The sequence below is a fragment of the Semicossyphus pulcher genome, unplaced genomic scaffold, assembly GCF_022749685.1.
Source record: "Semicossyphus pulcher isolate SPU_LCO1_2020_fin unplaced genomic scaffold, fSemPul1.0.p SCAF_19, whole genome shotgun sequence".
NCBI lineage: Eukaryota > Metazoa > Chordata > Actinopteri > Labriformes > Labridae > Semicossyphus > Semicossyphus pulcher.
In genome coordinates this window covers 6,648,682-6,660,498 of record NW_027211692.1, presented here as the reverse complement: position 1 = coordinate 6,660,498, position 11,817 = coordinate 6,648,682, and the positions used below count along the sequence as shown (strand labels likewise).

At 39.3% G+C, this 11,817-nt stretch overlaps 1 protein-coding gene across 1 annotated transcript; it reads right to left on the bottom strand.

Moving 5' to 3' along the window:
• Positions 1-4,493: 4,493 nt before the first annotated feature.
• On the bottom strand, positions 4,494-11,745 carry LOC138597068 (transcription regulator protein BACH1-like). The gene is made up of 5 exons (XM_069668597.1): positions 11,672-11,745; positions 9,540-9,797; positions 8,022-9,212; positions 7,726-7,932; positions 4,494-7,332 (listed from the first exon to the last, which is right to left on the bottom strand). Exons 2-5 carry the CDS (start codon positions 9,777-9,779, stop codon positions 6,925-6,927), a joined length of 2,046 nt encoding a protein of 681 aa, XP_069524698.1. The 5' UTR covers positions 9,780-9,797; positions 11,672-11,745; the 3' UTR covers positions 4,494-6,924.
• Positions 11,746-11,817: the final 72 nt, after the last annotated feature.

The following is an 11,817-nucleotide window of genomic DNA, read 5'->3' as shown; positions in this document are numbered from 1 at the left end:
TAATCACCAAGGTCTTATTTTCAGCGCTCATAGATGTTGCTTGCATTGTTTATTACTTCAGACTTACCTATTATTATGCATTTGCAAATCACTTTGCACACTTTCATTCACCATTGTTAAGCATCCATTCAGACATTTAAAACTGTTAAGCAGCTAAGATAGGGTGAGATTGCCTCTGAATTCATTCTTAAAGTCTTCACGTTTACGTTACGAAACGTGCAGCAAGCTCAGCGGCAGCCTTTTGCATCCCTGAATCACCTTTCTCTTGGCTGCTTCCTGCTCTGATCAGACCCAGATTCACCTCACTCAGGCTTAGGCTTGTAAATTACATCCTCATTATCTAGTGGATTAGAAACACATATTAAACACTTTTGGTTCAAAAGTGTCCGGGCCCCCACACACAGATTAAATCCTGTAGAAGTAATGAGATTCTTCTCCCCCTAAATCTGACAGGTAATACTGAGCTTTGCATGTTTTGTTTCTGTATTATAAGATTTGCATCCCAATCGGGATCATGGGACAGAATTTCAGAACAGGACAGCTAAGACTGTGATTCTTGAGCAGCAAGTACACACATATTGATTATCTTTTTTTTTTTTTAAGTGTTTGTCTAATGTCTAATCATATCGTAAAATTATAATCATGATTTTAAAGAGATTAATTGCATTATACAAACTGCACAGCTTCATAATAATGCTTTAGACGTGCCCAAAAAGCCCAAACATTCACTTAAGAGCCCAAATAACTGTTGCATTTATGAAACAAAGTATCAGTAAAATGTAAAAGCAAAATGTAAAAATTGCACAGCAGTTTTTACTATTCATGTATCATGAGTGTGTTAACATAGCAAAAATCCAAAAAGAAAAAAATATATTTAAGTTTACAGATGCCCTAAAGATTAAAATGCTTAAAACACTCTACAAGTCTAGACGTGGCAGTTTTTAAAATAGTATGGCACTAGGTCAAAATCTTTCAATTGGAACACTACTGTTGAAGAAGTTTTAAAATCCAGACAATTGCTTGATTGCTTGTGTTTCGTCTCTCCTTCTTTGAATCTCACTTTGCTTCTACAATTTCTGATATATATCCTTTTTTAGAGTTGATTTCTGTCAGATTTGTGGTTGAGGCCTGGGTGTGTCCTTAAGGAGTAAAATCTAAGCATTTGGATTACACAGTTTGTTCCTCTGCAAAACTAAATACATATCAATGGTATTGACTTTAAATTAATTTGATTTCAATGCTGTTCTAGTCATTTACTTAAATTTATTAATAAATATGATTCTCATATCATTGATTTTAGTGTTTTTTAACTGATATCAGTGTTAAGTGGGTATTGCACTTAAATGAATCAGTGACTGCAGATGTATCTGTTAACTCTGGACATGAGGTATTCTTATTGCCCTGCTGTCAACTATAAATTAGACACACATTTACCTCTATGAACACCAGCACTGATCAAATGCATTAAAACCAGCAGACTGTAACTTTGTTTGATTGAATCAAGGATGAATCTGACTCTCAAAACAGCCAATTAAAAGAGGAGAGAATTGCATGCATCAGTTTTGCTTTTCCAGTTGTCTCTTGAAAAATCCAACTTTTTCCCTATCAGTAGTTCAGGAGTCGTTCTCGGATGCTGTATGACTTTTTCAATGCTCTTGTCATGAAAGGCTTCTTGAGCTGTTAGTGTTACAAATGCAACAGAGTGAAGACTGTTAAGACAAGAAACAAGTGTGAATGTAATCTGTCACTCGTGTACAACCAGCTGTTTGTTAATCTGACGGTTGCAGGGCAGGGTGCTAGCTAGCTGGGGTCGGCGTGTACCATGGTCTCTCTCATTTCACTGGGAGATTACAGTATTATGGTCCTCATTTATATAATCCTGTCAATAGGATACAGCTCTCTGCACTACCCCCAAAAAGGAGTTCATAGTGACTGCAACATGTAATCAGTTAGGATACAGTAGCTCAACAGCTTATAAGATTTATGTTGTGTTGCAGAAAGGTCATGGACCTTATGCTGGTATCATTATAAGAGTATTGTGTCTTTCTCTAGGATTCTGACCACTGCAACAGAAACTGCAATACTGAGTGGATGACCACTCCCTAGTTCTACATTCAGGAGCTCATGACAGAGATGCAAAGATATTAATTCTTGCGGTAAATAAGGAGTGCCCATGGTGTTTACTGAGGTGGGGGGCATATTATAATTTAAAGAATCATTTATTGTTCTGATGTTTCAATAAATGGACGTATGTTTGCCTCACAATGAAAGTGGATATGGAAATGTTATGTTACGATCCTGTAATCTTTGCTGTTTGACTAGAACTACTATATAACATTTGTATTTGTGGCAATGAAAGAATGTATTCTTTTACGCCCGCAAAAAAAAGTCTGGACAGCTTGAGCACAACATTAAATAGTGTTTGTCAATTTTATTAGCATACATATTCTCTGCTTTAACAAATTTGGCAAGCAAGCTAACTTCCAGATGTTTTAATTTCTTATCCTTGTTTTTCCCCTTGCCTCCTGTTTTCTAATCCTTGTTACCTAAACACTGTGGAGTATGTCTGTCAGAGGATAATGACTGGAATCACTGTCAATAGTGGGTAAAAGGGACATACCAAAGCCCTTAAAAATATTAAACTATGTATGTCAAAACCAAAAAATAATATAAAATAAATGTTTTTTGGAGCAAATATTGACAATGTTTTATAATTATGTAAAAAATACTTCAATAAGAGAAGAAATCAGAGAGAGGGAGCTGGAAAGAAATGGCAGAGAAAAGTGAAAGATCAGATTTTAGGAAAAAAGAAAAGGAAATATAGGCTCCAACACAGAAGATATATGCAGACAGATACAGAGTTCAAGAGGGCTTTGCATTAATCTCACGTTGTAATGACAGTTTAAGGTTTTGGTATTCTGATGAATTCCAGGATTGGGCTTAAACTGCTTTCATTTTGTTTGCTGGTCTTTAATCTTCTAACCCTGCGTTCTTAATCAGAACTCAGAGCAGGTTTTTAATCTCGCATGAATGAGGCCGCGGATTATAGGCCTCTGACCTTGCCATGCCGCACAGCTGCTTCCTCCTCAAATCAAGTTTCTCTTCCTGTGTAGCTTGCAAGAGAGGATAATCTTACTTTTCGTGCTACAATGCTCCAAAATCCAAACTGTGCGTAAAAAAAACACAAACACTGGGGAATAATACTAATTTCTGAGTGCAGTTCAGAGATGGGCACTATCATAATGCTTTGGAGCGCTTTGCTGTTCGAAGGTGATGCCACTTTAGACAAACATCAACTTGAGGATTTTGTTTCATGGCGGCACAGTAAGATGATATCTTATCTCTGTGGCATTATCATCTAATCCTTTTGACTTTTCGATGCAACACCACTTGTTGAGTTTGAAGTTAAAGCTTTGTATGTCAGTGTGTGTGTGTGTGTGTGTGTGTGTGTGTGTTGACTTCTAAGAGATGGATACCAGTTTTTTCAGTTCACTTCAAGGTTGCAGATGTAATTGCCACTTTAACCTTGGATTGTTTTCTTAGCAAAACACAATGAGATTGCTTTCTTCTTTCATTGTCCCCAATTGCTTTAGTGGCTGTTTGAAAGGACACAAAAAACAAGCACTGCCCAAACTCTGAAAACAATAATTCATACCAGAAGACAAAAACATTGTGATCAAAAAGCTTCCTACATTTTGAAACAAAAGGGTTGTTCTGTTTATCACTTGTTTGTCTGATGCAATGTCCAGTCTGTGTGCGGAAATAAGAGTGAAAGAGTCCTCAGACCAGTGTCAGTTCACTGTATTGCCCTTTCAGCCCTAACAAATGTATGTCCTTGTTTGCTTTTGCAGCTTATTTCTGGAGATTCACAGCCTGTAACTCATAATGCATAAGCAAGACAAACCAGACAACAATAAAGATGAGTTGTTATATGCAATGATTGATACTACAGTATGTTGTGATGTTTTCTGCTCAAAGAGGAATCCTTGAACAAGGTGTGTGGCTTTGATTTAGTTTCTGTGCAATTCTTTATACACATACATTTAATTAGTTGTTTACAAGAATAAGCAGCAAAAAATGAGGTGAGATATGTGGCTGATAATGAGCATGCGAGCATCACATTGTTTTCTTGTTTGTAATTATCTTGGTGTATCTAATGCTTTGATCTAAGATGACTTGCATTGATGTGCTAAAAACAAAGCATTGTCTGCATAAGAACTAGGTTGCTGTGATGCAAGAGAGAAACACAATGAGTGAATGAGGATGATACAGAATGTATTACAATAATTGTCATTGAAAAGTCTTGGGAGGGTAGCCAACTAAGTAGTTGTGCTATTGTAAGATGGGAGCACACAAGCTTTGTTTATAATGACATGTCAACTTATGCTGACAGCAGGACAACACTGAAATGACATGCTCAATTTGTTTTGTTTTTTATTGAAGTTAATGGCTGAAAGTTCACAAACATTTTGTAACTTCAGCCATAAGATTTCATAAAGATCTTTACAAAAATGATCAATCTCATTAAGATGAATTGCGAAAGGCACCGTTTATCCTGTTACAGTGCTCAAGTCAGTCAATGTGAGACCAGTAAAGCTGGTGAGGTGAAGTTGCACTTCCATCTACTGGCCAAACTGTGGAACTGTAAATCAATATGGGGGGGACGATCCCTTGCTCCTAGATACAATAAAACATTGAATGGTAACAAAACAATGGTTTATTTAAATCTGTTATACATGGTAGCATTTAACAAAAAACCCTCAACATGAATACAGATCTAAACTTAAGAGAATGCCCTCATTATGGGCTCTGTGTTAATGTGCAACAGTGCTCGAGACGAGGACAAACAAAGATTGCCTGTATCATACTATACTACTGCATAAGGCACGTTTTGCATCAATTGATGTTCACCTGTAACACATTCAGAAACTCTAGAGTCATTCCTCAGATATTCAGGGATGCTAATGGTTATTCATTCAAACTATGCACTGGCATTTAAATAATGCTGTTGAGAAACCATGTTCGCTGTAACAGTTCCTTGCAAAATTCTGTAAAAAAGTACTGTTAGTGTGCATTATTAAATGACAGTATGCATCAAGGTTATAAATGCTTGACAAAATGAAAGAAAAAAAAGTATTTTCATAAGTGTGAGTGCATGTGTGCATAAGGAGCAGAGGTCAGTGTGTGCGCAGCAACAATTATTTTAGCCATCCACACAGTCAGGTTATGAGTTTCCCTGAGAAAAACAAACTTGTGATTTAAGATAAGTCCTCCTAATTTACAAAAGGAAACATTTGAAAATTACCTGAAACAACATGATTAATACTGGATTTTGTGTTAACTACAGTGAAATGCAAATTAGAAATACAGCACAATAAGTAACTTTAAGATATCTGTATTCATGTGAAAAACTAGGACATCCCATGAAATTTGCCCTTCTTTAAGAGACATACACATATTATTTATCTTATTTCAAGAAGTGTTTATAAAAAGAAAAGCAACACAGATGTTATTTTGTGCTCAGGAAAAAGTATGAGCATCCTATGCTGTCATTGCTGGTATTGCACCCTTTGGTTTAACAATCTTGATTAGAGGTTTCATATAACTGTCCACAGTCCATGACATCGACTGTGAGAACGTTTTTTCCCCTCCTCCATGCAGAATTCTGTGTAAAGTTTGAAGGCTTTCTTGGAGAACAGCCTGCTTCAATCCCTCTTCTGCATCTCAATAGGATTAAGATCTTGGCTTTGACTTGGCCACTGCTGAACCCTCTATTCCTTTCTTTTAAGCCACTTCTTTTTTGCCTGGTCCCAGACCTTTGAATCCGCTAACTCCACCGAGAGGTCTGATTATGTCTGAACAAGTTGACCATTATGTTTGATATCAGGCAAATTGCTTGGTGGATTTACAGGAATGTTTTTGGGTCACTTTCATGTTGCATGGTCCAAATCCGCACCCTTTGATACAATACAGAATTTATTGTGGATTCCATGATCATGAGCTGGCCAGGGCCTGCTGCAGCAAAGCAAACACACATTTGCATCCCCAGGCTTCACAGTTAGTAAAAGGTTCCTGTGCTTAATTGCTGTTTTTAGTTTAACAAGTAATTTCTTCCGTGACTGTGCCTAGATAATTCAGCTTTGGATTCATCTGTCCATAGAACATTGTTCAAGGTTGGTATTCTCTAACAAACTTTCGCTTTGCCCTTTGACAGCAACTCGTTTTTTCTTGCACAACTCCTATGAAACATCTTTCTCAGAGTACATGCATGTACTTTAAAATCAACTGTAGCGAGAGGTAGCGAGAGGTCCCGTGATGACATCTGAGGACTGATGGAGACTTCATCATCTTACAGTTTGCTCATTGGCTGATTAACGGGATGGCTTGACCTGACAGCCTGACAGTGAAATGGCTGAATTCTAATCACCTGGAGATCTTTTTTTAATCCCTTCCCAGATTAATTTGCATCTACAACCTGATTGAGGAGCTCTTTGATCATGCTATTTATATACCACCTTAACAATTAAGGGTAAACCAAAATAAATGTTTGCGGTGAACGGACAGGCTCCCCCAAAATCCTGTAAAATTATGTTCCTAGCATTTGCCCCTGATTTGTTGAAGTTGATTCTGAAATTATATTTTAACTTGAATAAATGTGGATGTGTCCTTACTTTTTCTTACTAGCAAATCAAATGTTTTTCAGTCTCAATATTTATGTGTCTAAATGAATAGATGTTTTGAAGACAATGGTTTTCATGGGATGTCCTATCTGTTTCACATTACTGTTCATCAGGCAGAAAGTAATTCAGTAATATATACGGGAAAGCGCATCCATCTCAAATGGGGATTACAGTATATACTCGAAGTCCGTCCCCTTCTCCAAGGTCGTGCATGATCAGAAATGACAGTGGAATTTGAGTCCAATTATAAGATGTTGTTCATGTCCAGACAGGCCTTTAGCAGAGGCGCAGGATCAGGGGAACTCTGCGGAGGACCTGCCTCCTCTGTTTGCGTGCCAGTCTCTGATGCAGCACTTTGAACAGAGCCAGCAGGCAGCTTGCTATGGTCACATTCAGAAGAACAACTCACCATCTCAATAGTGATCTGGGACCCGTCATCTTTACCCACAAGGCAAGGGGAGGACATAGGTAAGTCTGACGAGGAGATGGGCAAGTCTGGTGAGGAGAGCTTAGCAAGAATCTGCAAGTGTTCATGATCAGAGCCAGATTCGATGCTGACACTCTTACATAACCCACACAGACTCTGCCGCGTCTCCACCAGGTTCTGCTCCAGCTCAGTTTGTTCATGCAGCAGCCGCTCTTTCTCACTTTTCTGCAGAGATAATGAAACAAAAGCTCATTAACCTCCCTCTCACCTCATCATTGCACATGCTTTGTTTTGGACCAGAACTTGTTGTATTATTGTGCTGAATGCTGTATTATTATAGAATCATGCATTTAGAAGCATTACTTTTTGAGATCAATTCTAAAAAAAATACCTCTATTGCAAATTTAAACCTTGTATTGTAATGTAAAATATAGAGGGCAAAGGAAGGAAGGGGACTGTGCCAGATAGTTGTTTCCAAAGGCAACAGTAGTTCCATCCCCATTACTGCAGTTTATACTGATCACCACTAGAGGTCAAAAAAGGTCACAAATAACATCACAGGATCATATCATTCTTGACAATATGTGAAGAACCCTGAACATAGTAATTGCAACTTACTAATCGTTTGATTTCACATTCTAGCTGCTGTATGCTGTCTAGTTTCCTCTTTCTGCAGCGTTGTGCAGCCACACGGTTTTTGCTTCTTCGACGGACGTCATGAACAAACTCCAGCTGATCTGGGGTCAGGTTATGGTGTCTCAGAAGCTGCTGGAAGGCACTCCGGCTCAGCGCTGAGATCTGCTCCACTGGGAATGGGAGCTGGATCTGTGGAACACAGGGTTTGGGAGTTAGATTTTATTTAATCAATAACTTGCACTATTAATAACCAAAGATAGGCTGTTTGTCACAATGACCTCTGCTGCTCTTTTGTTGTTCGCCTCAGTATCTCCATCTGTGTCCAGGTCTGAATCATCCCCTGAGTTGAGTGAGGAAGACATGTAGGGGCTTTTCTCTGACTGGGACAGGTTGTCAGCACGTTGAGCTGCTTCATCACCTGTCGCAAGGTCCCTGAAGAAGGGACAGTCTCCTACACTGGAGCTCAGGTCCAGCTGCTTGAGCCAATGAAAGTCTGATGCTTTTGCCAGACTGTTTTGGTCGATGGGATCCAGGGGGAGTGGTTGAGCCTGAGATGGGCATAGTTCCGACCAAAATCCCTTTGCCAGATGTTCAGCCACTTCCCTCTCCACACTGCTCCTCTCCACAAATCCCTCTTCCTGGCTTAGAGCAGTTAGTGCGGCGTCTGAGAGATCACCTGCTATGCTCTGCTCAAGGCCAGCCTCACTCTGCTTTAATAACTCACTGCAATCTTGCATCCCTGATGTGTTGAGCGGACATGAACCTGGGTTACAGTTGGTTTCAGCACCTGGGTTACAGTTGGTTTCAGCACCAAGCGTCTCAACAGTCTGTTTAACATCACTGTCTGCTGGCTCAATGAGCTCTGGCGGATTCACACCCCCTGGGGCTGACAGCTCACAGGGTAAGCCACAGTCAGCCAAACTCAACCCACTCTGATTACACACATCTCCTATCTCTAAAATGTCTCTTTCATTGAACTGAGAGGGATGATCTGCTTTGTCAGAGTCTGGGCATGGCGAAGACAACATGGGGCACACACCATTTGTTGTTAAGTCCAGAGATAAGGGTGCCATTTGTGGCCCACAGTTCTCCAAACAGAAGTGTTCTCCCCCGCTGTTTGTCTGACCATGTGCGCTCTGAGGACACTGTGATGGAAAGTTTTCTTGTTCATCATCTCTCGAAGGCACTGAGCTGTGTGACTCAAATGATTTTGGTTGGCTGCTCTCTTCACTGGAGCCAATGCTTGCACTGGAATCCCGGCTCCGACAACAGGCTCTGGGCCTGACCTCCTGAGAGGTTCTTTTGCCTTCAGAAAACTTAGGGATGAGGAAATCAAAGCAAGCTGACTCCAAGTTATGAAATCCTAAAAACTCAGCACTGCTGTGAATTGCATGAATGTTTTCTTTGGTGAAGGGCAGCTTAGATGTGTATGCAAATTGAAGCAAAGGTTCAAACCCCTCGACGGTCACCTATGGGAAAAGGAGACACAGATGATTTTTTAGGCACAATAAACCTCATATTACTTTATACTGTATTACTACAATATGACCATACTAGAAGGGTGATCTGCTAATAAAAGAACAAGTCACAAAACTACTGTTTGCCTTCAGTAAATAGTATCTCGTACACTGCATGGCTGACAGATTTTCTAAGTGTAATGCTATTCATAGCTGAGCTCCCTTCTCTTGTGCTGATTCTGAAATTTTATGACACTTGAGTAAATTTTGGTGTCATGAAAAGTGGTGTCTAATCATCCCCCCCCCCCATATCCTTAAACTGATTTTCAGCACACTGACCTCGTCCGGCAAGGTGATGATGGGATTCTGTCTGGTGGCATTGGTAATCCTGCTGTGAAAGTATTCGCTGCAAGAAGCCAACACAGAGCAGTGGGCCCGAAAACTCCTGTTCTCCACCACCACAGTCACATCACACAAAACGTCCCGCTGCCTCTGCTCATTCAGACACTGAAGAACATGGGCACTGTGCACTGCAGACTGAAAGGTGAACACTGAAACACGAGGAGCTTGGAGCGACATGGTTCCTAGAAGCTCAACCTGTGTGACAGATGGAGCAGCTGAAGTCAAAAAAGTATCAAGATCACAGAACATAGTTTTTCAAAATAGACAACAATGTGCCTACAAGCTGCCATGATGGTTGATTTGTATATTTACAGAAAATTCATTCACATTCAGTTTCAGCTTCTTAAATATGTATACTCTTGTTTTCTTTACATTGCCATGAAAGTAACTAAAATATCATCAGCTTTAAAACAGGGATGCACGATATTGGATTTTTTGCCAATATCCGATATGCCGATATTTTACAAAACTTTTTGTCGATTGCTGATACCGATATATTAGGCACGTTTTTTCCACCTTATGGCAGAGAACATCAAGTCTCCCCTGTAGTGGCATTGATATCATACCTACTCTTATTGTAATGGTCCACTGGTAGATTCTTGAGATGAGCGATTAAATTGTGTGAATAAATTAGATTTGGCCCCTCCTTGCATGAACGATGCTGAGCAACCATTACAAATAGCCACCTTGCTGTCCGTTTTGGAAACTTCAAAAAACTGCCATATACCGCAGACATCTTGCATCCTTCTTCACGCTTGACGGAAGAGGTGTGGTGCACGCGGTGCACACGCACAGTAGGGCTGAACGATTTAGAAAAAACATCTGATTGCGATTATTTTGACTTGTATTGCAATTTCGATATTCAAGAGAATGATAATTTTGTAAATCACTTTTCTCATTTTCATTGAAAAACATATTAAAATGATTATGGTGTGATTTCTGTGGGGATCTGTACCAAACAAAGATATTTGATATGTCTTTGTATGTGTAGGCAACAACAAGCACAATATTTAAATAAAAATAGTATTTTGACACACATCTTACTTTAACAAATATTGCACCTCTTGCGATTTGAAAATTGCAGTAAGCCATATTGCAATGTTTCGATTCATTGTTAAGAGTTAATGTCCTTGCATTACGTCAAGATCTTTTCCGGGAATTATCGAGCATTTAGGTATAATTAAAGCATTGTTTTATTGGTGGAAGATATCGGCAGAAAAAAAGACCTATCTGCCAATGCCGTTATGTATAATCTGCAGATACCGATAACATGCAGAGAATATCGTGCATCCCTTTTTTAAAATCACATATGGTCACCGAGCATATTTGCACGTTGAGGACTGAGGTGACCGCATGAGGTCTAGATGAACATTTCATAAAAGACGTCTGAAATGGTTATTCTTGGCATTAGTATACCACCTAATTTAAGTGTTTTATGGTGACTAATTATTTTCATTAAAAGCAATTATAGATAAGAGATAGCTAAAGGCATAAAGTGCGATTGAATCATTCTAGTAGCTAATCTAATAATGCTAGAATAGCTGACTGTGATATTATTTTGGAGTGTTTTGGACTTCACTGAATAACAAATATGATGGTATGAGTGATTATAATAACTGATGAGCTAGGTAGCTGTCTGACAAACTAGCTTGCTAAAGTAAACAGTTAAAATGATACTAAGTAGAAGGAATTTCACCGAGCCTTATACTTATTGCCAGCGTAGGCATAATTTTAACTCCTTAACTTGGACAGCAAGTTTAAAATGCTGATTCATGATTAGCTAAGTTCCCCTGACGGGGCATGGCGGAGAGGCGTTACGAAAGGATTCAGACGATCCAAAGTTAGGACGAAGACATACTCGCAACTGAAAGCTTTGTTTTAGAAGATATGTATGTAATGGTCAAAACTGTCATCAAACGGAAAGGCGAGCTAGGCCAGACCGTTAGCTCCAACTACTGTAACATTACCGAGTGAACATATCTTCCTATTTTCTTCCTATGCAAGTAAAACACCAAAACATACCATAAAAGTACATTTAAGTCTTAATATTCTTACAAATGTTCACTGACCTGCCATGTCAGCTTAATAACACTGTCATAGGTAAATACTGGGAGAGACGGGTCTTGCCATCCGGAGCTAGACTTTCTTCTCGTCATGTGACAAACAGAATGGGAAGCTAATGGCACGTACTGCGCATGTGCACGGTGTAATCAAA